The following is a 26,285-nucleotide window of genomic DNA, read 5'->3' as shown; positions in this document are numbered from 1 at the left end:
GGAGCAATTCCGAGTTTACTTGTGAAATTCACTTGCCCTAAAAATTGGATTAAATTGGAATCGAATATTAAGAAAATAATCGTGGTAGCTACACGGTAACAAATTGAAGAAATTAGATAATTTTCATAATTTTCGTGGCAGCTTTTTTCGTCACTGTCAGATTTTTTTGTGAAGCTAAAAAAGAAGTCAATTTTCAATAGAAGTATCCATTTTGAGCATATATCATAATTCCTTTCGGCTAATTTTTGCGTGGAGTCTGTACATACAAATATACGTTTCAGACTTTGCCCAAAAATTATTGGCCCAAATTTTAGATTAAGGACTGCTGTAACATCACGGGCACTTTTACTTTTTGCACTATTTTGTATGTTGCAGTATCGAAAAGTTTAAAGTAAACAAAGAATTTATGTCATGTGCACATCAGACTTCTTAGCGTATATGAGAGGAATTTTCATCTTCGTTTGAATTATTGATACAAATTTTTGTTTCAAAAATTAGTTCGCATTTGTTTTCATCATTTAAAAAATGCTCGCATAAATACATCATCAATCTTTTAACAAGTTTTGCATAAGTATTTGTTTTAAAAGTTTAAATATGCATTTGTATTTCATCTATATAAACAATTTGAAGAAGTCGGTATATTATTGGCTTCGTTTTCTTTTATAACGACTTTATAACTCAAAATACCATCTGGAGGAATCTTAATATATATCATATACACCTCTAGTATTACAACTTTTGTCAAAAACACAAAAAAAGATAAACAAGACCATATGCTTTTTCAATATGCAAAGAATTATAGATTCTCTTTAATATTATAGTCCAGTCGTCTCAGGCGAATATAAAAATGGTTCTCAATTAATGTAGTAGTATCAGGTTTCAGGAATAAAGTCTTAACCGATATGGATCAGTCTTATTTCTATCGCTTTAAAATTTATTGATCAGAATTTTGGTTTATTAATATTTAGAAAAAATTTCCTCGAAGGATTTTGCAGAAACAAAGTGTGTTATTTTTGTACCATGTATATATGAAATATACATAGTATATTAAGTTTAGTCCAAAGTTTGTAACGCTTAAAAATAATGATGCTAGGAAAAAAATTTTGTCATAGGTGTTCATAAAATCACCTAATTAGTCCATTTCCGGTTGTCCGTCCGTCTGTGGACACGATAACTTAAAAACGAAAAAAGATATCGAGCTGAAATTTTTACAGCGTACTCAGGACGTAAAAAGTGAGGTCAAGTTCGTAAATGAGCATCATAGGTCAATTGGGTCTTGGGTCCGTAGGACCCATCTTGTAAACCGTTAGAGATAGAACAAAAGTTTAAGTGTAAAAAATGTTCCTTATCAAAAATTTAACAACTTTTGTTTGAAACATTTTTTCGTAAACATCACTGTTTACCCGTGAGGGAGCCAATGAGGCGGAAATTTTATAATATGTACTATACTTGATTATCAGTTATGTATGTGTCACATGTTTGTATGTGTAATATGATAAAGAAATCAACACTGACTATGCATGGTATTTCAACAATTAACTCAGTCAATTGTTTGTTTTCACTTGTTCATATATAATTTTGGAGTACATCTAAAAATATACAAGTAGGATCGGCAAATGGATTTTTTGGGTCATATAATTACCATAAATAAGCCATGGAAACAAAATCTGCCGAAGAAATTATTCCGTTATGTCATCTTTCTTTAACGATTTTAGTCTGTACAAAAATTACTCATACAACCGCAAAAGGGACCCGTTTTTTGTCTTTTTAGGTTCAAAATAACTCTAGACAAAGATTTTTAATCAAGTCAAAAACAGAAATTTTTCGTCTTTTTCATATTTCTTATGTAGTACCCCTTTGTAAAAATTTTGAAAATCGCAAACATAGACAAAGATTTTTAATCAAGTCAAAAACAGAAATTTTTCGTCTTTTTCATATTTCTTATGTAGTATCCCTTTGTAAAAATTTTGAAAATCGCAAACAAAAATTTTCCCGAATTTTATGAAGTTTGGTTTATAAGGCAATATTGACCTAAAAAATACAAAAATCGGGTTAATTTAATGACTGGGTCGGTAGTTGTTGAGATATCTCCTAAAATCCTGTGCTAAAAGCTTTCATTCGAATCAATTTTCGAGGTATTTCGAAGAATAATCGCCTAGTCGTTAAATGTGATTTTCGAATCCTTATGATTTTTGAATCCTTTACTCAATAATTCATAGACACCAAGATCAGGATAAGTTTGCGATTGAACAATAGCTTCCTGAGGAATCTACTAAAGACACTACTCTAGGATATCATTCTTCATACCCGAAAGCAGTTGATATCTCAAAAATTACTCATTCAATCGTAAAAGGGGTCCAATTTTTGTATTATTTAGGTCAAAATTACTCTATATTATGATTCTTATCCAAAACGGGGAGGATTTTAACAACCTTCGAAAAATCGAGATAATTTAACGGAACAAAATATTTGTTTAACGTAATTTAATAAAACTTGGTGAATAGTATATGTTTGACCCAAAAATAGGTGAGTAGTTTTTGAGATATTGCCTAAAATCTTGTACGAAAAGCTTTTATATCATTCGGAAAATACTCATAAAGACAAAAATTAGGAAAATCTCTACAATTCCATGTAGGTATTATGGCCAGGGCAAGTTATTTGTGAATTATTTAAAATATTTTACTTCCTTTTGGAGAGGGCAATTACTCCGATTGCTACTCTCTGGATCTGTGCTTATAGCTTAAGTTTATTCCTTCCACTGCCCAGACTAAATGATTATACCTTTTTCTTTTAAATACATACATATGTGTACACACATAACGATGATGCATTTTTGTACGTTACCATTCGATGGCACGCGTCAACCGTTCATCGAAGAGTAACGCACCTCGTCATGTGTGTAAATTTACCCCCACCACTATACTCTTTTCTATATACTCATATAGTAGTAGTGTATCCCAATAAACCACCCTTGTTATAAAAAACTATCACATATTCACATATGCAACCACCGTGCAAGAAGACAAACTCCCGTGCGAGAGTATATTATATAGTCTAACACCTGGTGTATAATAATACTTAATATATGTTTATAAAGTTTCTTATCAAGAATTTTTATATATTTTATTTCGGAGGACTCATCATTTTTATGCAGTAATTTTTATTTTGTTAAATCAGTTTATAATAGACTTTGGAATTAATCAGTTTAATTAGTAGTGAATTTTGTAATTCTTATTAAAAGTGATTTTGTAGAAATTTTTGTGTTTATGGGTGATTTATTTTTTTATTGAACGAAAGGATTTTAATTAAATGAAGTGAGTAAATTAAATTAAGAAAATATTTAATTAATTAAAAGTATATTATTGTTATTACTTATTACTTTTTGCATAAAAACGCTCTTTTAAAAGAATGTTTGTTTGTTTGATACGCTTTCACGCAAAAACTACTAGACGGATTTGAATTTGTCAAGGAGAAGGAGATAAATTTTATTGATATCTAATCAAAAAAGGTTATCAGATATACTTAAGATGTCCATTAATTGTATCTGCTTCACCCTGTTTCTTTCATGTTATTTTATTTACTTTTTAATGATCTTTGCGAGTTATTTAAGGACCAAAGCGCGAGTAAAAGCTAGGTTTTTATAAAACTGTTTTTCTAATTTTTCATAATTTTGAAAGTTGCATGCAGTTTTTAAAAAACTTTTAAATCGGATAGCGGTAACGACCGAAGAAAACTAATGTATAACGTGTCTATAAATCTGAATATTTAAAAAAAAAATTATTAATCCCTATTTACATTTATTTATCCATATTTTTTGGTGAATTTCAATATTATTAATGATTGAGAATTGGAATAAAATACAATCAATGATGATTATTTTTTATTCAACAATTCAATCATTCTATTTTTCGATGTATGGAAAATTATGCGCACAGTCTCGTTCGAGCGGTGAAAGTATGACTGTGAAATAACTCCGCTGTGGTGGAAAATTAATGCTCACTAATATATTTTAACTAAATATCTAAAAACTTTAAACAATCTTCTTAGAACAAAGTTTTTTTACCTACAATTTAAGCCTGATTTTTTAACAGCATTAAAAGTAATCGTAATGGGCATTTAAATAACAAAATTAATTTATTTTAAAATAATCTACAATTCGGTAGCAAAATAAAAAGCTTTCCACGATTACTAGCTTCAAAACTTGGAACAATAAGTTGGAAAATTCGATAATTTTCGGGACCCGTATTTTTATTAAATATACTGTTTTTACATAAAGGGTACAAAATAAATAATGAATATAAAAAAAGTGGAAAATATGTCGACATTTTCCCTATGTATATTTACATCTGTTAAATTATTTCAATCTTTTTAAGTATTCGAATATTCGAGATTAACAACAATCGAATATAATTTTAATACATTTGGTCCAATGGGTACAATGAACTATAATCGAATTTATCTCTCCTGGGAAATATACATAAACCAAATTTCTCAGGAGAATTAATAAAACTTTTTATTTTAAATAAACATTTAGGGAAAATTATGAAGGGTCCAATGAATCTTTACTATTTACATTACTATAAACGTGTGAAAGTGGGGTAAAAGTTTAGTACATGCATCTTCTTTTTTTTTTTGCCAAAGTCTGCCTGTCTGACCGATAATTAGACACTAAAAATTTGTATAAATCATAAAATTGTTGGATTTATTAATCAAACAACGCGAAGATTAATTAATTATTTTTATAATTTATATAATCTCCGGAATTTCTATTATAAATAAATTTTTTTTTTATAAAAATAATTTTAAAGAATTTATTTAATAAATTAGGTATTTTATTATCACACGAAGAAGACTTGGTGCGGTATTTTTATTTTTTTTATTTTATGAAAAATATGTCTAATCATAAATAATTTTACTAATAACTTTAGAAAAAATAAAAAATAAACACTATTTAAACAAATTAATTTTTTTATAATATTATCTACAATTTTTTTTAAACATTTTTATCATTAAGTTTTTATTTAAATAATGAATAATAATTATGTAAATATTTATTTAATAAAAAAAAATTATAAATATCTAGTTCAGATAAATTATGTAGGTTTTTTATAATTAAATAGAAAAATTAATTATAATTATTAGGAAAAGTTCAATCTAATTAATGACTCCCACAAGTTATTAATTTGTAAATCGAGTTATGAAAATTAGAAAAAAAAATATTTAACAAAAAATTTTCTAAGATAAACAACGCCTTTGTTTCAAATGCATCTGATAAATTTCCATTCTTTAATTAAGATCTTAGTGAAAGTATTCGTATCAACCCATCCTCATACAACCCTGGAATTAATTCGCGATTTCATTAGAACTGGGTGGACATTCCTTTCCTTCTTGAAAAATTCAACCCATTCTGAATAAACCCGCATTAACTCAACCCAATTTATTGGAATTGGCATTTATTTGGAAGTCCAACCCAATTAAATTGAATTATAATCATTATTTACAAGTCTACGGAATCCTAGTGTGCCTTAGTTTTACCTGTCATACATTTAACATTTTTTTCTGCTTTATCAAATATTTAGTTATTTATTAAATGAACTCATAAAGTTCATAATTTTAATTTATGAAATGTTTTGAACTTTTTCATGGCTACGGAATCCTAATTTATAAATAGTTCTACACGCACTTGACCGATTTTTTAATTTCATCAAATAATATTATATTTTTCATATATTCATCACACAACAGACAATAATTTTAAATTAAACTAAATAAAATAGGTAATGTTCGTATAAACTATAAAATGTATAACAAACATTAGATAAAAAGTCCAGGTGCAAATAAACCCTTCTCTATTTAATAAAATAAAAAGTAAGCCACGTGCCAGTGGGTGCTTTATACTCCTACACAATACATCATTTATATCATTATTGTGGTAGGTATCTATTCTGTTTAAAAGTCCATATACAATTTATATTTTTTCAAAAAAAAAAAGATACTTCAATGCCAGCGGGGTAGAACTTCCGATATCCGACAATTATAAAAAGATGTATTTGTTACAAATAATCCGCCCTGTACAAAGAAGAGATACACTTCAAAAATTTTGAATGTAATTTTTTCGAAATTTCAAAGAACTTTGTTTTAATTTTGCTACAAACGTAAATTCGGTAAAAAAGTGTATTTCAAATATATATTATTATATATATTATTAATTTTTGTTTTCATACAATGATTTAATCATTTATGTAATAATATTGCCTATATCTATAAATAATTATTATCATTATTTATAAATACAGGCAATATTATTACATTAATGATACAAACATTGTGTGAAAGCTCAAATTAATAATACAATGAAACCATATAGGTAGTTTAAATTAAACACACAACGAATTGGTATAATTTTAAAGTTAAAAAAGTGAAAATAAATAATTGACTACTTAATTGTTGAAATACCTTGTACAGAAAGTGTTGAATGACAGTGCTTGCATTACTTTTAATAAATTAGAAAAGCCAACACAATGATGAGGTTTTCAAAAGTATTTTCTATAATTTTTTTTCGTTTTTCGAGAATGTACAAAATCACGAGTTCAAGCCACCTGTAAATTTTCAACACTCTTATCTTTTATAGTTTTGAAGAAAATGGATACCAAAGTTTCCTGATAAAGAACGGACAAACGGAAATGAATTAATTAAATGGTTTTATGAACGCCTGTAGCAAAATTTTGTTCGTATCATCAATATCTATTTTTAAACGTTACAAACTTGGGACTAATTTGATATGTATTTCATATATACAGGATTTTTCTGTAAAAAACAATTTCTCTTAAACCCTTCGGCACGAAGTGCTAAATGATTATTAACATCCGAAAGGAGCTGTCTGTTGGAACTTTTTTTTTTAGAATGACAAGAATTTTGAAATGTAAATTCTTCGATGAAATCAATAAAAAAAACTATTCTTATCAGTCTAACCCACATTCTTAAATAATAGATTTTTTATTTTATCAAAATTCTATTATATCTATATATACAAGTACCTATTACAGTAGAATCTCAATGAGTCGAAATTGAAACGAAATGATAACAAATTTATTTAGGGTTTTCATTTAAACAAAGGATTAATATTAAAACACTGTGTCTTAATTTAATGAGAGGATTTTCATTAAACTTTTAGCAATTTATAAAAGAGTATTACCAACTATAATTCGGTGAAAATATCGTTTCGGACAATGAAAATGTAACATTTGGTTTACGGCGATATTCAAATTTGTTATAAACTAAGTTTCTATTTACTTAGATTTAAATAAAATATTCTTAAAAAAACAGTTTCATGAAAACTGCTCGTGCCTTGTTTATACTTCTATCAATACAAACAGAATATAGATGTTTTTAAAAAAAAAAAAACGATAATTGCCTGATGTCGAATTTGCCATATTACACATACAAATGTAAGACTAGACTTGATATCAGGACAAAATTTTAAAGTGAAATTAAAATTGATTAAAAAATCAAGAAGTTATAAGCATTCAAAGATTGTTGCCCGTCTCTTTTTAGCAAAACAAAGTTTTATATGTATCTCTATGGTGATATCGGACAATGACGTCATTAACTTATATCTTCCTCTTTGTTTAATTAGAAATTTTAAACGTTCATTTTTTACGTATTTTTAAAGATTTTCAAAAACCAATTTCACTTTTCCGTCCGTGCCGTGAGAATTTTTCACCTGAAGTGATAAAAAAATTTAGTCAACTTGCTATTTAGCAACAACAAAATTCAAATTTTATGATTTTCGGTCGATTTTAAACTCACAGGTAATATAATACCTCTGACTTAACTCTTAATAATTATTTTATAAACTGAATAAAAAAATATAATTTTCCTCGAATTATTGAGACTATTGAGAGGTTTGACTGTACGCAATATATTTATAAATGTACAAGTATTCTATATTTATTTCGTAACGAACTTTTTCAACACTTATTGACTTCACCCAAACATTTTCAAATAATACAAAACTACAAATAAATGTATTGAAAAGAATCACAGTCACAGGATTTTTAATTTATGTACACCTAGAATCAAAAATCAAAGCAGCTGGTTTTATTTTATTACAAAAAAAATATACCCCTCATTACATATATTTGTATTTAAACCCTATGCATTAATGTTTGGTATATACAAAAAAAAGAGAGTACTTCCCTATTGTATAAATACACCCCTTTTCAAATAAAAATCTAACTGTTAAAAGTTCGTATAAACTTTTTTAATATTATGGGAAAATTTTATTATTCCAAAGTTATAATACGTCTTGAAGTTATTGGAAAGAATTTCTTTTATCTGAAAGTGAATAATAAAAATTTTTAATTTTCTAATAGAAAGTTTTAAGTTTTCATCCCGAAAAAAATAATTTTCATGAAATCTTACGTCTATTTGTAGTTGAATTTTTGGCCCCATTAGATTGGCAGTCAAATCGCGCTGTAGAAAAAGTGGTCTCAGAAAAGAGAGGTAAAATACAATTTAGAATTTTCGATTAATACTTAAGTAAAATGGAAACATTTATCATAAAAAAAGTTGTACAAAATAATTTCATACTTAAAAATGTAATATTCATCATTTAAGCGATCAGGCTTGTTAACTACATTTTTTTATAACTTCAGGTGAAGAATTCTGACTGCACGGTCAAAAAAGTGAAGTTGGTTTTTGAAAATCTTTAGAAGTACGCAAAATATGAACGTTTAAAATTCCTAATTAAACAAAGATGAAGATATAGGTTAGTGACGTCATTGTCCGATATCACCATAGAAATGCATATAAAACTTTGTTTTGTTAAAAGGAGATGTTCCACAATCTTTGAATGCTTATAGCTTCTTCGTTTTTTAATCAATCAGCAAACTATTGATCTGTCCTCTGGAGATCATATTCTAAAAAACTATTAAAAAATTTAAATACGTTAAAATTTTTTATTTTATAGTTTTGATTAAATTTTGATAATAATTTTTAATATTATGAAATTTTAAAAATTATGTAATATTGGAAAAAAACGATCTTGAATTTTCTGTATATGGAGAATTGAATAGCTCATAGTTAATATACGACTATGGGATCTTTCTGGAAACATTTTTTGAACCATTTTGAATAAAAATATTCGATCTGATTTATGATTATTTAAAAGGTCCAGATTTAATCATTTTAATACTAAAAAATTCTTCCTGCTAGGTTTGTTTTCCACTCAATTCTTATCGAATTTTTCTAGTTTTCTAAATAAGAAATATATATTTTTATATAAAAAAAAAACTTTAGGATTTTAGGATGCCTCTAGTTACGGAATCCTAATAGTAACGGTTATAAAAAAAAATTAATTTTATTGTTTTAAAAAAAATGTGTAACCTGGTAGCTTTTTCAACATTCACCTTTGATATTTTTATTATTTTAGTCAAATAATAAGTAATATTACGGTCTATTACCCGCATTTTATATTAAAAACTGGCACACTTATTTGGAATATTAATTTTTTTTTTGTATCCACATCTTAATTTTATAAAACAGTTTATTTACCTATTTAACTACTTTAACGTTTAATGCGACAAAAATGAAGTAATTTTTCTATTCAGAAGAATTAATAATCATTTTGGCAGACAATATGAGGTCAAAGAGTTCACTCAAATAAAGGTCTATAAATGTGAACTTACGTTAGCTGTATAATTTTGTAATTTTAGATTTAAGACTTTTATATCATCTTGTTGTGAATTTCCATCATATATTAGCAGCCCCGAATACAGGGGGGGGGCATGGTTCAAACCGGATTACTTGACCCGGAAATCATAATATAATGTATTGAAAAAAAATGTTTTAAAACGCCTAGTTGGGTTTTGAGCATGAAAATATTCAATAGACTTGAATGCAGTTGATTTTGCCAAACACATGCTGTATTTAAAGAGATAATAACGGAAATTCATGAAAAATCAAGTGCACTCGAACTGTTACAACATCTATTAAAGCATGACTTCCAAGTATAGCTTTATTTAATTTTGTGTCCCTACAAATTAAAATTATTAGCTAACAGGTAATAAAGAGTCATAATTTAGCAAAGGGTTTTTATTTTCCCACAAAAAATGCCACATATTTTGTGAATTTTGTTTAACAATTTATTTCAAACACTGGAGAAACAAGTCGCCACTTTCAAGTTCCTTCCCCGGTTTTAAAAAACCTTGATCCTGTCTGCATATCAGTAGGAAACACTTTGAGTACCCCTAAATTCATTTTGACTCTAGCTGAATTCATTTTGATTAGTTCAGAAGCAAACAAGAAAACCATGTGATGTCTAGTTTAATTTTTAAACTGATTTCTAAAAATGAACCCCCTGTAAAGAACATTTCCTTTGATTAAGGAACCTTTTCTTCTCAACACCTTGTAAAAATACTAATGAAGTCATTATACCTTCTTTATTTAATTGCATAACGATAACCCCTTATTTGCATGTGTATATTATTAAATGACTTAAAACAATATCTATAAAGCTTACGTGATGAAGCCTTTAAAAGAAGGAAGTATTTATCTTTAAGGAATTAGTTTAATAGGATTTTTTTACTGTTGCATCGACAACAAAATAATTTTTTAAAAAAATAGCAATTAAATGCTGATTAAGTAAATTATTTTAAGATGCAAGAAACCTTCGATTAAGCTTATTTTATTAATAGTTTTTTTTTTTTTTTTTTTAAGGATAAAAAAAGGATAATTGTCTTAATTAAAACAATAATTTATTTCATTAAATCTTCCGAAACATTTTTGCAAAAATAATTATTATTATGCCAGGGAGGGGGACAATCAAAACGATGCCAGCGCTCCCAGTGAGTAATTTTGGCGTTAAAAAGAAATTTTATGACTAATTTTCAATTTTAACTCTCATAGTTTGAGAAAACGTAGGATATGTTGAAATTTTATGAGAAAAATAGAATAATTTGCAGTCTTATTAATTATAATTTCTTTTTCTTTCCAGAAAATGAGTGAATTTCACCGTAGTCCAAGTAAAGTATGGTGGGGTAACAATGAATACACATCCCCAAATGCACATCGATTAAATTTTGAACAATGGCAACAACAAACCCCAGAATTCGAGGAAGAACCTGCAACGGAAGTTGTCACTGATATGAATCAATATGAAGGGATTACAAGTTTTAATACATCCAGTCGTGAAAATACACCAGAATTAAATCAAAAAGATATCGATTGGTTAAATCGTAACACATCTGGTAGTCCAAATAGTCATAAGAGTCAAGATTCAGGATTTTCAGATTCTGAAACATCGAATAGTATACCAAATGAAACAGTAGTTATTTCTGGAAATTTTATAAAAGACTGTCAATTAACTGATAACACACCGATAAAAAATTTAAATACAAATTATAAAGAGAAATATTCCCCCAAAAAATGTATATCCAGCCAAATAAATTGCATGAAAAAATTCCATTCAGCCCCTACAACCCCAGAACAAATTACCTTACCCCAAACACATTTAACACAATCATTACCGTTTACTCGAACAATTCAACAGCCATTATTAATTTATCCAAATCAAATTGAAAACTCCCCAAATATAATTATTCCATCAAATTTTGAAATAGTTTACACATCTCGTCCGGCCACAACCAGTAAAATTCCATTCAAATCAAATTCCACCCCTTTATCAACATCACCGTTACCAACGAAATCTCGAACTGAAAACGTAAAATTTCGACGAAGTCGATCATCTTCAAGTCGATCTTCTCCGAAAGTAAATCGAAATTTATTCAGTTGTTATCCAAGTCATGAAAATTCGATGGAAGATATCACAAAATTAAATGATGACTTAAATTGGACACCACAAAAAGTTTTGGATAATTCAAGGCTGATAATCTCACCAAATAACAGTCCAAGACTGTCAAGGACTGTACCCATTTATTTACCTGAAAAGCGGCAACCAAATAGATTAAATCAAACAGCTCCAGCTGGCAACGAATTAAAATACGATCCGAACGAAATCTCTTTTGAAGAAACGAATGTTATCCAGCCAAATTTAACTGCGTCACCCTTATCGAATGACTCACAAAATTTACCAATAACAATTGATAATTTCGAACCAAATCCAAATCATCAATCAACTCCGAATAATAACATGGGTCCTGTTTCAAGGAGGCAGAATTTATGTTTACAGAAGAAAATATTTAATAATATCATCGAAAATAAAAAAGAAGCATCACCAAAGAGTTCACCTCAACCCCCACCCGTTGCTAAGTGGTTAGAAGAATTATCGAAATTATACGAAGCTGAATGTATGGTAACTTTACAAAGTAAATCGCTGGCTGCTCATTTATCAAGACAAGTAGCTGAATCAGCAACACAGGCAACGATAACAATCAAATCATTATTCGCCCATTCGAAAATTATCTATTCTGATTTTTATACAATACTTCGACAGTTATCGAATAATAAATTCGAGCATTTAGCACCGTTGATACAAAGTTTAAATGGAAATATCACCGAATTTATTTTAAATTATATAATTAATTCACAAGCTAGTTCTTTGACGAAAACTGAAGAACGGGGGCAAGATGTCCAAGAAATTTTACAATTATGTGATTTTCTTCGAACGGCTACCACAACCGATTGTTCAATTGAGGAGTTAGAATTAAATGTGAAAAAGTTGAAAGCTTTGTTCAGAGAGGTGGAACGTGGTATTTTGGCTATACAGATTCAGGTAAGATTTCAACAAGTAAAATTTACAAAATTTATAAAACCCCCGAGAAATTTTTCGAATACGGAACCCTAAACTCGCATTTGAAACGTATCTAAGAGCACTCTCCATTGTATTACCTTTTTTCTAGAGCCTTCCCCAAACTGAACCGATTTTGAGGATCATAGCCTATTTTTTAGTTGTTTCGGGTACGGAACCCTAAAGTCCATCTTGACCTTTCAAACAAAACCAAAAAAATCAAAATCCACAGACAGACAAACATAGCGGTAAAACTTATAACACCTCTTTTTTTGGTTCAGCTTGAAAACCAAAACTGCCTCAATGATATCGAATGATAGTATCGTTCCAAGCTCGAATCAGGATTGGAAAACCAATTCTGGTTTAACTTTAGTCCCATCCTTAAGTTTAGCGTTTATTTCTTACTTGGGTATCACACTATGACGTTGATATATTATCTTTGGTTTACCCCACTCTTCTAAAGGAAAAACATGAGAGCGAATATTTTTGCGACGAAATAAAGGATTGACTTGACTGATTTCGATTTTCCGTTTTCATAATTTTGATATTAATTGTTGGCGTTCTTTTTTCCAGCTATTAATAAATATGATAGACGAACCTACTACTGAATTAGCTTTACGAGGCGCAGTTCAAGGTGTAACCTGGGTATCATCTCAACAATGTACTGGAGCAACTAATCTGCTAATACGATGTGGCGCTCCCAGAGCTCTGCTCTCAGTATGTTTGGATAGCAAAGCAAGTACATTACGAGCGGCAGCTTTTCGAGCTTTAGCGACAGTTTGTTCAACGAGTGATGCTATTCGGCAGATTGAACAAGTAAGTTGAAATAACATTAATTTTTTTGGAGTAGGAATTAATTAACTCTGTTATTAATAGGCTGGAGGAATTGAAATTATTGCTGATATATTATCAGAAGATTCACGCCCAGAACCAGAATTATCTGAAGCAGTAGCAGTCATTGCTCAAATAACTGCTCCATGGATTGAAGATAATCATACAATTTCTGGATTAAAGGAAAATGCGAAGTCTTTAATAAATTCTCTAACACGTAAGTATCGCACAATCCCTTAAGCTAATACCACATCGAAGAAGCCTAAACGACTGTTGATAAGGTGAGTTCGTTATTTAAGCATTCCCAGGCTCAAACTTGTATCCAGGCAAAAACACTGGGTAAACCAGGCACCTAACTAGTCTCCTTCGATGTGGTCTTCAATTTCAAAAATTATGTATCCAAATTCTAAAATTTTGCTCTAATTTTAACAGGAATCTTAACAACGTCCCAGTGTTGCCAGAATTTATTACTTTGTGCTGCGGCATTAGCTAATATCTCGTGTATGGAACCATCCACTGTTTGGCCATTATTACAATGTCATACCGCGGAAAAACTATTGACAACAGTACAAAAACGTGGACCAAAAATTTCAGTATTTCTAAAGGAACAAGTTGCTACATTATTAGCTAATATGTCGGCGGCAAATGAATCACGATTACAACTAGGCGAAGCAAAAGCAGTAGCTGCTCTCTTATGCTTTTTACAAATACCACCAACAGTGTATGATGAAACACGTGCATCGGAGCAAGCAGCTAATTTACGATTACAACAAAAATCCGCGATTGCTCTTTCTAGGTAAGAAAATTTAAACTAAATTTCTTATTCACAAGAAATCTAATTTTTTTCATTTTTACGATTTCAGATTGTGTAATGAACGAAGTATTTCCCAACAAGTTGTAGAACTTGGCGGTGTTAATCAATTAGTACGACTTTGTAAAGAAAAACGGGAACGAAGTCACAGTGATGCTGTATTAGTAGCGTGTCTTGTAAGTTGAATATTTTTATGTAATTTATTCGTAAATACGTCATGTAATGTTATAATTACATAATACGAAGGTTGTAGAATGATTCACCTTTTTACGTAAAAATGGTTACGTAACAACCATGATGAGTTGTGTCAGCTTCTTTATATCCTTGTTTTTAGCTCTGTTTGTTGCAATTTTCTCTGATTTTAATTACTTTTTCGTTCTTTTACAGGCAACGCTTCGAAAAATTGCATCAAATTGTGGAAATAATGTTATGAAGGAACAAGATGCGATGGAATTAGTAGAACCACGATTATTAGATTCTTTTTTAACATATTCATCACAAAATGAAAGTTATGTGTAATTTTCCTCGTGAAATAATTTTTGTGTATATAAAATAGTGCCCTATCCTATTATTATTTAAATTATATACCTCAAATTTTAAAATTGTTTTTACGATTTAATTCCCCAAACAATTAAATCGTAAAAATTAAATGAGATTAAAATTATTAAAAATAATGTATATAATAACTTATCCCAAACTCATCTTTTTGCCCTAACATAAAAGGCGTTGTCTTAACTTCTCTAGCAAATTACATGTGCAAAAACGACGCATTTACATGTGCTGAAAATTTAATCTGTACCCGAATCAGGTGCGGGTTGAAGTTCAATAATTATGAAAAACCGCTAAACATTTTCCAACTGTTTTGCATAACTGAACTGTTGTGTTATACAACTAACGGTTATGTAAAATGGTTGATTCGGCAATCCATCTACGACAACTCTCTAACGTGCCATACAAATTTGTCATATTTGTCAAATTGTTTTAATCAAAATTCATTGTTTAAAAATAGTGTCGTTTCGATAAAAGAGGGAGTACCGCGATTGCTTACGATTGCTTACGAATTATGTAGATGGATACGTAAGTTAGTATATACATTGAAAATTTTTCAACCAATTTCTTTGCGAGTTTATTAAAAGGAAGTTGGTAGAAAATTCGTAAAATTTATTCAAATATGTACATTAATAATAACAAAATAAATTTGAAACGACTTGAGTAATAAAATATGATTACAGCCTTCTTAAATATTTTCGAAATACGGAAATTCTAGAAACTGTAATTGATGAAGAAAGCCATTGACGGATTCAAAAAAACATTTTATTCTACTATTTTTATCTGTAAGGCATTTAATTTATTTAATCACGGTGGGATCAGGAAGAATTAGCGGTCGAAATTTAGATTCCCAATATAAAATATTCGCAACTAGCTTTTTTCAACTTCTGCTTGATGATGTATTTAGGTTGACATCTGGAATAAGTGCTGCCAAATAATCATCTTTTTTAACAGCATTTGTTCCTATTTAGAATTTTTTCAAATCCACAGAAATAATTTTCTGGTATGATATTTTTGACAGCATTTGTTTCTGTAGTTCTGCCTCAAGCCTGATCTGTGAGAAATATTTTTTGCAAAAAAACCATAAAACTTCGTTCTGGAACTATAAGGAACTCAATTACAAAAAAATTTCCCAATTATCCTCGTCTTATTCAGATTAGTGTGCGTATATTGAAATATTTTTAATAAATCAGCTTCTTTAGCAGATATTTTGCGCTTTGACGTATGTCATCTTTTATCCAATAAGAAATTTGGATATCATAAACCGCATTTTTAATGGTTAGTTAACTAACGTGCTCAGATTTGCAAAATATCTGCCAAATAAAGCAAATTATAAATTATAATTTCAAAAAGTGTCAAAAATCTTAAAAATTTTGTAATTTATTTTAATTTAAATATAAATTTGTTTGTTGTAAAATGATTGTAATATATTTTTTGTTTTTAAATATAAAATTTTATTAAATAAAAATAAAACATTGGTTTTTGTTCTTTGTCTTAAAACATTAACAATACATTTAAGGTAATTATTCACTTAGGCGTCGTTTCGTCGGGTCAGATTTCATAAATATCTAAATTTTCTCGCTGTTTTTTCATTAAACTATACCCGAATCAGAAACATGAAAATCTGGTTCGTTTCTGATATATCGGCTGACATTGCTCCGGGATATTACCCTTCGTATACGATTTTAGGAAACATCTCAAAAATTTCACTGTCCTGACATAAAATTACTCTAGAAGATGATTTTATTTCCAAATCGGAGACAAAAATAACCTTCCCGATTTTCTCGTACCTACTTTTTTTTAAAATGCGAAATTTTGAGCGAAAGTACAAATATCGAGAACATTTAACGATCGGATGAGTAGTTTTTGGGGTATAGCCCAAAATTTGATACGAAAATCTTGTATTTTGGAACAAGTCTAGCTCCAAGATATCCGATTTATTTTATATTAAGTCTAGGAGATGCAAATTAACAGAATTAGAGTATGCTTGGTACTGTACTGTTAACAAATTTCTGTCTGTGTAGATTTTAAAAACTCGTAAATTAGGCCAATTAACTTCAAAAGCACAATAATCAACGAGCCTTGCATCGTCTGTTATTTAAACTAGTGTATCATGATGAAAAAAACTACTGAAGATATTGAGATGCTGTGTGATAAGCTGTATTTAATGATAATGTCACTTCAGAGAGTCATTCAAATATAAATATGAAATAGGTATAAGAAATTGTGAGAATGATAACAGCAAATGTCCATATGGTGGGCGGGGTGCATCACGAAGCGACTCCTAAGTTGTCGTACAATTTATAAAAACAATTTTAATTCTTACGCGAACTATCAACTACTTATTTTCACATCTTTGGAATGAAATATATCAACATTTGTTTCATGGCACGGACGGAAATCCATATCGAATACACCTAATGTAAATTTATTCTCAGGTGCTTTGAAATAATCAAGACCACGTCCAATTTTTATTATCCATCCTGTACTCAATCTAAAACAAAAATTTAATAAAAAATTGTTGGTTTCAAATTGAAGACACGTATAGTTTTATTCAAATAACAAATAAATTTTATTTCGAGTGTCGTGGTATTTATTTCATCTCCCATAAGAATTAAATTCAATAAAAATTTCAAAATTAACATATTTTTCAAAATTAAAGAATTTTTGAACGTAAAAGTCAAATTTTCGCTGATTTTATACCAGTTTTATTACGATTTGACTTTCTTCTATTCGTCAATCCAGCTAGCCCGTCTTAGCTTAACATATGAGGGGGGGGTAGAGCAAGGCTGCTGGCCTTCGGTGGACGCTGACTTGCTGATTTACCATAGATTTATTTGGCTAACTACGTGTGTACGCCAAAATATTAGGCCAAAAATTTATACTTCTATTCACTTTCCTTGGGCAAAAATCTGAATACGCATCCACGTAGTTAGAAAATATTCATCTAGAAATTAAAATAAAAACCAATCGGTAGTTTTTAGACATTTTCGTGGTAAATATTTCCAAAAACTTACTTGGCAAGAGGCACAATCTAATTAAACAACGAAAAACAACTGTTTGTTTAGCGAGCCCAGTTTATATTAGCTGACACTTTTGCACTGAGCCCTAACTTTAAAGTCCAATATTTTAACAACAACAAAATTTAGTAATCGCTATTATATATTATTATTAACAAAGTCAATTAATTACTTTGGTAACAAAATGTCGAAAGATTTTATTTTAATTGAAATTGTGATAAGAGATGGTGGGAAATATTGGGTCAAATCTATCAATTTTCGGTTATTTCAGTCTCATTAGATGTTTGTATTGCAAGATAGCCAAATTTTGTATGCCATCGCGCGAGTTAGCATGTACGAATGAGCATCCCATGTAGGGATTTTCCAATTTAAATATCGGGACGCCGACGCACAATATCTAAAAATGATTAAACTTACGTGATTTGCCGATCATGCAACGATTCGGAAAATGTATGATGAAAAACTATATTATATTTATGAAGACCTTTTCCAATCAAATGGAACCATTCCACTTGTTCTCGTGTATTATCCGGATCTTCAGTAGTCAGAAGGATAATTTTCTTCAAGTTTGAACATTTTTTTACTGCTAATTCACAAAATCGTAACAAATTTTGACACTAAAACCAAATTCATTAAAGCGTAAGTATTTTCGATCAATTATTTTACAGAAACGAATTTATAATAAAAATCCTGAGAAAATAAATCGAAAATCGAATCCTAGAAGTATAAATTCTTTGAAAATTCCTTTATTGAATTTTATATCTTAAAATGTAGATGTCAACAAAAGCAGTTCCATCTTATTCGAAAATTTAACTAGCAAGCAAAAGATCTTTTTTTTCAAAATTTGGAATGCAATTTACCGACAAAGGTCGAATTAGGAAAAACCCTAAACATTGGTGGGGGTAATGAAAGCTACGTGGGAGTAAGTTTGGAATCTTGCGATATAGGTTTTTCGAGTTCCTGAAGATTTAAAGTGTACGAATCAGTCAACAAATCTCATTCCAGAATCTGCTATAAATGTCCTTGGTTAAGAAAGACTTCGCCCATATTATGAGCTGTTTGTAAGTGGGCGCTGTAAGCCCTCCTTCTATAATAAACTATCTATTTACGGAGACAATCCCACGTCCTGCTTAAAAAAGAGCGCAGTATTGGGTAACTACAACTATTTATACAATTTTGCATGCGGTTTCTACGAATCTATACGGTTTTCGAAAAGTTTTAAAATATTAATTTATTAAGATAATTACTTGATGAAAATTACGAATATATGGATCCTCAATTTTAATATGCGTAATTATAGCATCCTCCAAAAATCGACCAAATACTTTCTCATAACTATGCGATGTCGAATTATTTTCAATTTTAATTTGTTCATGAAATTTTCCAATATCTTTTAAATGTTGAACATGTTGTTTGATTTTTTCTGCGTGTGTCATATACCCATCGATTTTCTCACGTAAATAATTTTTCTTTTCAGCACTCTTTTCGGCTTTTAGGGAATTCATCAAAAGTTCAATCCCTTCTTGAAAACAAACCAACGATTCCGTAAATTTCTGCTCATTTTCTAAAGCAACTGCACGCTGCAATATTTTTGCAGCTGCACTATCCAAACTCATTTTCGAACCTAGAAAAGAAATTTTATATTTTGAAATACATTTTATGAAAACAAAAACACATACATATTAGGTCGCCCGATTTTTTTTAATGCCATTGGCAGCCTCCCCTTACGTGATGGGATTCCCTAAAAATTAAAACACCTCCAAAATTAAAAATTCACTTTGTATTTTGATAAAAAGAGTCGCTCGTGAATTTGAACATGCTTTGAACTAAAATTTAATAGATAAATGCTGAAAAAGTCTAGCTTAGGAACTTTGAATTTCTCAACGTTTTCGGACTAGTCTAATTCAGAGTTATTCAGAATTCTTAATACTTTTTTAAAGTTTCTAAGACTTTTTCAAAGTTTCCTAAGACTTATTCTTTTTTCAAATATTTTTTCCACCAGGGTATGCATTAATATGAGAATATCAGTGTGTGTGTATAGCTATTTAAAAGTGGATATCTTTTTTTATTTACGTGACGTCAAAAAACAAACGATTGCTTCATCAACACAGTCTATACATGGTATTTCAACAATTAACTCAGTCAAATGTTTGTTTTCACTTGTTATATAATAAAATTTTTCATGCCTCTGTAACAATTATCGCAAAAGAGGTGATTTTTATTCAAAATGAGAACTATTTTATAAAATTTATCAATGACTCGCCCCCGGGTTGTCCTAGGAGAATATTTGTAGTTTTCATAATAAATTAAACTCGACATTTTTTTCCTGTTATGACAATGGTTTAATATCTTAATAATCATATCTTACTCTATAAAATAAAATTTATTTCAAATACCTTTTGAAAACAATAAAAAAAATTCCCGCTAAAAATAATTCAAACATGTGCTATAGATGTCTCTAGTTAAAAAATGATGACGTTTCGAAGGCGTCTTTTGTGATGAAGCAGAAATCTTATGTGAATAAAATTCTTTTCGACAAGATTTAGAAAATAAAATATTTATTAATGTAATGTAAGTAATATGCAAATATCCAATCGTCGTTTTATCTACCTCAATTTTACCTACTAGAAAATATACACAATGGGTGCTTTACACTTCCGTTCTCGAACAACAGGAACAGGAAGCCTAGGAGAAGATGGCGATTTATTTTGTGAATATCCTGCCCTGTGCAGAGTTGATGTTTTTATCGTATTTCAAAAAAAAAATGTCAACAATTTTCTGTCAAATGATCAAATCCTTCAAGAATATATTAAATAATTATTTTTGATAAAAATTTTTTTTATTTCATAACCTCTTTGACAGCCATATTTAGTTAAATAAAAACAATAAATAAGTGTATATTTGTTTATACGATTATGTATTCCGTAGGATGTTTTGAAGTATATTTAAGGCAGAATGCAAGCAGTATCATCCGAAATGATTTTGTCCGATGGAGTTCTTGGTTTCGATACATCTACTTTCATTCCCGTAAGCTTTAATTCAAATCGTTTTAATTATTCTGATCTACAGGAGATACATTTTTGAACTTTTTATGAATAATTTTAGGTGGAATTAGGTGAATCTATCCAATTTGCCCCCAGTACTAAAATAGATGCCAAAATGATTCCAGTAAGTATAATCATTTTGCTTAATGTTTTTTAAAACTGTATGACAAGAAACCTCAACAAAATGTAAGTTAGGGGAAGGTGTAGTGTTTGAATTGTGGACCTTTTCTGACAAGAAAAGCAAGTAGTAACTGTCGAAAATCGAAACAATCTCAGGGAATATAATGAATTATTATGGGAATCCGGGAAATCTAACAAGTATAAAAAAATCAAGGGAATTGTCCAACAATAAAATAGATTTTTATGTCGTTTGGATTTTAATTTCTCTAGGCAAAGATTTTTATTTTGGCTGATCACATATTGTTGTGATATTTTCGATTTTATCGATATTAGTTTTGGTTTAACATTTGGAATGATTGGATTAATTTAAAGATTTAAAAAAAACACAAATATTTACTTCATTTTTTGGCTAGATGTAGTTTTTCGGAATTCCAACGCAAATATCTCAAGAATACAGAGCTTCATGCATGATTTCAGGCGATACTTTAAAAATTACCCGATGTTTTCAAAGAAAATCGAGAAAAATTTGTTATTTCGAACAGTGACGGTTTAACTATTAAAGGGTTGCAACCCTTAGGGGTTTAGGGGCCCCTCATAAGTTACTTGTACGAGAAGGGATCCCCGTGCACTCTCCAAATTTTTACGAGAAGGGTACCAAAAGCGGGTACTAAGCAGATACAAATTTGTATGAAAAGGACCGCACACAATGGGACCCCCGCTTAAGAGCCCCCGAAATTGCCCAGGAGCTCTGACCTGTGTTAATCCGGCACTGATATCCAATTTCGATAAAATTCAGTATACAAGGTAATTTTGACAAGAACTTCTAAAAATTTGGTTTGTTTGATGATTCGATGTAGTTTCCGAGATTTTGTCAAAAATTCCGTACGAAGAGTGATTTCTCGCTTCGAATTCATGCAATTTCATAGAAAATATTTATCTAAGAATCAAATAAACCATATTTTCGTCATTTTAGATAAAAAAGTGATACAAAAATTCGAGTGCAATTTAAATCGTATACATTACAAGGTTTCTGTTTTCGATTTAAGTCAATTTTAAGTGTAATGAGAACCCCAAACCGCCTGAAATCGGTTTTTCTATTACACTAACAACCTTAATATAGTAGCGAAGGGATCACTTACTAACAAGTTTACGTCTTCAAAATTGATTGATATTTTTAGATGAATAATTCAAAAGTGATAACAACGAGTAGAGCCCATACAATACCTGTTATGGAATTAGGAAAACGGTTACTACAATGTTCCAGAGATGGGAATACCGAAGCTGTACGTGAATTAATGGGGAAAGGTGCACCCTTCAGTACTGATTGGGTAATATATTTACAAAAACAAATTTTATTGAAAAGAAATATTATATTTTTCATTAATTTCGTTTACAGTTAGGGACATCGTCGTTACATTTTGCAGCCCAAGGCAATCATGTGAAAACATGTGAAGTATTACTTCGTGCAGGTATTAGTAAAGATGCTCGTACTAAAGTCGAAAGGACGCCTTTACATATGGCGGCGTATGAAGGACATTCAGAAGTTGTAGAATTGTTATTGAAACATGGTGCTGAAGTAAATGCAAAAGATATGGTAAGTAATTTAAAATCGGGAAATTTCACTTCTTGATAAAATCGTAGCACAGCAGATTTTGCAAAAACTTTCTGCAATACTATTTGCATGATTCCTTTAGTCGCATCTTGTTTAAAATACGTTGAAATAAAAATGCTTTTTCTATTCTTAAATAGTTCCAAATGGTTCAAAGCATGGTGGCTGAAGAAGAGTCAGCCTTCTTTAGGTATTATAATTGACAATGATTTTATCGGTTTTAGTTAAAAATGACTCCATTACATTGGGCGGTACAAAATGAACACGAATATTGTATAAAATTATTAATCAATTATGGTGCAGCGGTTGATGTTGTAAGTAAATTTGATAAAACACCTTTATCGATGGCAATTGAACAAGATCGTATGGATTTAGCACAATTACTTCAATTAGCAATGAAAGTGATGACGGAACGTGCTCAAAATATGGAATTACAACGAGCAACTTTAGCAGCCACACAGAGTTTAACAGAGGAATTAAATGTTTCAGAATCATCCTCGCAAGATAATAATAAAGGTATGCATTTTATTAAATAGGTTTAGGTGTCAGTCATTTCAGAACGGTAGGAAATTTGAAAGCCTGTTTTCGGAAGTTGATAAATTTTTGGGTAAATCTAGGTAGACTGTTTTATTCAGAGAAATATCTTTGTTGCAGAAATTACAGAAAATAATTCGGGAAAAGAATCGTCGTCGGATGAACCGATTGACGTGGATACTGATAGTCATATGAACAATGCCTATAAAATATTAGAAAATCATGGTTTAACTACGGTACCCAGTGAACATCCTTCATTGACGTTAGCCAATGGAAGTCAATTAATATTATCAGGTAAGAAAATTATACCAATTTTCCTCACTTAAAATTAGCTTACGTAATACTTGAATATCCCACAACTAACACAAGATTTGAATTGTATGCCATTTGAGAGGTAAAGTGTCGACAATGCAAAAAAAGCAAAGACAGCGTGACAGCTGACAGCTTGCATTTTTTTCAAATAGAGGTTTACCTGATAGAAATCAAAGCGTTTTCACTGTAGAGTAAGATTTGGCGGATGCAGCAGCTAACTACATCAAATGTGAATAGATATATTTTTTCAATTGATTTTACATGATTTGATTTTAAAAATTGAAATCAGTAAACGTTGACCTGACTAAATACGAATCCTAAAATTTTAATCGAAATTGAACTGCCAAAACTCGAGATTTATATATAGAGTGGCGCGTCAAAAGTAAAGGAAGTATGGATGTGTACGGCGCATGAATAATTTATTCTCCATTTAACGCACACGAAACCTAGTTGGTTTTTTTTTATAATCAAGGAAACTTCAGCACAGTTTAAGGAAGAATGTCAAAATTGGCTTGGAAAAATTTATGTGTTATAGCGAATATATTTTAATATACTTCAGGTGATAATAATAGTTACTGGTCCACCCGGTATATATAATTGGTTTATTTTTAAGAAAAACCAAATTCAATCGATGTAAAACTATTTTTTCAGACAATTGGGTCGTTTAATTAAAAATAATAATAAATTTTTTTTTCAATTTTATTTCAATTATTTTGAGAATTCATAGATTATAAACGTTTTTTGGACACAGTGTGCTATGTTCGTGACGTTAATCAGAACTAAATTTCGTTCAACAACTCAATTAGTAAAGATTTCTTTAAAAAATATTACAAAATTTGTATTAATATATTATAGATGGTGGGCGACTAACATTAAACGTACCAAAAACAGCAGAATCACCAGATTCAACTCCACAAACTATATCAGAGAAAACAGCAGCCGCATTAAAATTAAAAGGACGTAAAGTGATAACATTACGTAGTGATCAATTTCTAGCATTAACCGGTGGTAAATATCCATCGAACATGTTTAAAAAACTATTAAATAATAATATAACAGCATCAACAACAACACATGCGCATCACAACAATACACAGCAGCAGCAGCATCATCAACTACTACAGCAACATAATATAAATGATGTGACAATAAAACCATTAAAACGTATTGTTATGACAAAAAATAAAATTACAGTGTCACCAAAAGCCATACAATTGGCACAAGTGAAATTAAATGCAATGGCAAAAATTGAAACAATTACAAAACAATTGAATGAGGCACGCCGAATAGCAGCCGAATATAAACAAAAGTATAAACAGAAAGAAAAAGAGATTGAAGAGTATGAAAAACAATTGAAATTGTTAATTGTATAAAATAAATAATAAATAAAAAAAATCAAATTATAATTGTTAAAAAAGGGGGGAGATATTGACATTGAGATTGTTTATAAATATTTGTGAAAAATTACAGTGTGATTATTTAAACATAATGATATATTTGTTCAATCATCTTAGGATTTCACCTCGGAATCTAACGAAATAAGCTAAATATTTGTACAAACCTTTATTTGGGAAGTATAAATGATGTTTCAATTCACATATAGTCACGTGTCAGCGTCATTAGATATTCAAGGTCAAAGATCGCAAGGTTTTTTGGAGAATATCTCGTTTCCTTTTATACTTTCAAAAAACTAATTTTTGCGACCTATGCCCTTGAATGTCTAAGGTCGCTGACACGTGACCGACCTTAGATGACTTTTGAGACAATATTTATACTATCAAAATAGAGGATTGTACAAATATTGAGCAATATTAACTTCTTGATTGCATTAGTGATTTTCCTAATGTATTTAAAATCAACTTACTGCAAAAACCAAAATCGAATTATCCGTTTAGGAGCTACGATGCTATCGACAGACATACAGATACACTGACACGTTAAAATTATAATAATACCCCTCTCTTATGTCGGGGGTTAAAAATTACAACTATTTTGATAGTTACCATAGATACCAACAGCTAATCATGTTTTGATGATTTTAGAAGTGTGTAAATACTTTGGATGAGTTTTTTTCAGGCGTTACCTACCAAGGGCGTTACCACCTCACTAACAACATTAATAAATCTTGTTGAATAAATGCTTAATTACACAATCTAGACACAGGTAGCGTTGCCGATCGTTTCTGTTTAAAAATCTATCAGGCGTTATCTCACTTAAATTTTTTGCAAATGTTTACAAACTCGCTTGAATATTGGATGAAATTTAAGTATGGGGGGGGGGGGAAATTAAGTTTCTGTTACTCACCTTTTTACGGAAAACAGTGGTATATTTAATCTTGGGTCCATTTTATATTGGGTAATTCTAAGATTAGAAAAGAAGAACTGAGAGAAGGATACTATCCTCTAAAATCTTTGTTATGACAGGAGTACTATCCAATATCGCTTATCAAGATGGCAGTACCCCCCTGCTTATAAAGGGGAGACACTTAAATTGAGTGTTCTGGATGCAATCGTGAATTGTCTGTTATTTTTTTCGATGGTGTTCCTGTATTACAGATGAATTTGTTTAACACTTTGGTTTTCGATTCAAATAGAACCCAAGAGACATAATTTTAAATTTTCTCCACATGTTTAACTTACATCCGATGAAAATTTTGTTTTTTTGTAAATACAATTATTGATAAGGACTACTTTTAACTAAAATTATA

General features: G+C 29.8%; 3 protein-coding genes across 7 annotated transcripts; 2 read left to right on the top strand and 1 right to left on the bottom strand.

The window, feature by feature from the left end:
• Positions 1-3,272: 3,272 nt before the first annotated feature.
• Positions 3,273-16,148, top strand: LOC123305386 (protein inscuteable homolog). Its single transcript, XM_044887088.1, has 7 exons — positions 3,273-3,314; positions 10,997-12,733; positions 13,322-13,564; positions 13,625-13,796; positions 14,012-14,375; positions 14,443-14,566; positions 14,778-16,148. The coding sequence occupies exons 2-7, from the start codon at positions 11,000-11,002 to the stop codon at positions 14,907-14,909; spliced, it is 2,769 nt and encodes a 922-aa protein (XP_044743023.1). The 5' UTR covers positions 3,273-3,314; positions 10,997-10,999; the 3' UTR covers positions 14,910-16,148.
• Positions 16,149-16,928: 780 nt separating this feature from the next.
• On the bottom strand, positions 16,929-20,638 carry LOC123305091 (MIT domain-containing protein 1-like). 5 transcript variants are annotated; one of them, XM_044886704.1, is made up of 5 exons: positions 20,570-20,619; positions 20,356-20,487; positions 19,207-19,583; positions 18,377-18,576; positions 16,929-17,433 (listed from the first exon to the last, which is right to left on the bottom strand). In XM_044886704.1, the coding sequence occupies exons 3-5, from the start codon at positions 19,573-19,575 to the stop codon at positions 17,274-17,276; spliced, it is 729 nt and encodes a 242-aa protein (XP_044742639.1). In that variant the 5' UTR covers positions 19,576-19,583; positions 20,356-20,487; positions 20,570-20,619; the 3' UTR covers positions 16,929-17,273. The 5 variants fall into 5 exon arrangements, with proteins under 5 accessions (XP_044742639.1, XP_044742640.1, XP_044742641.1 ...); XM_044886705.1 differs by having other exon boundaries at positions 20,581-20,618; XM_044886706.1 differs by lacking the exon at positions 20,356-20,487 and having other exon boundaries at positions 20,570-20,638.
• Positions 20,408-25,854, top strand: LOC123305090 (GA-binding protein subunit beta-1-like). The gene is made up of 8 exons (XM_044886701.1): positions 20,408-20,530; positions 20,888-20,986; positions 21,065-21,127; positions 22,302-22,451; positions 22,520-22,717; positions 22,957-23,248; positions 23,387-23,560; positions 24,434-25,854. The coding sequence occupies exons 2-8, from the start codon at positions 20,915-20,917 to the stop codon at positions 24,949-24,951; spliced, it is 1,467 nt and encodes a 488-aa protein (XP_044742636.1). The 5' UTR covers positions 20,408-20,530; positions 20,888-20,914; the 3' UTR covers positions 24,952-25,854.
• The last annotated feature ends 431 nt before the right edge of the window (positions 25,855-26,285 follow it).

The sequence above is a fragment of the Chrysoperla carnea genome, chromosome 1, assembly GCF_905475395.1.
Source record: "Chrysoperla carnea chromosome 1, inChrCarn1.1, whole genome shotgun sequence".
Taxonomy (NCBI): domain Eukaryota; kingdom Metazoa; phylum Arthropoda; class Insecta; order Neuroptera; family Chrysopidae; genus Chrysoperla; species Chrysoperla carnea.
The sequence above is the reverse complement of the archived record's forward strand: the minus strand, read 5'-3'. Positions and strand labels throughout refer to the sequence as shown.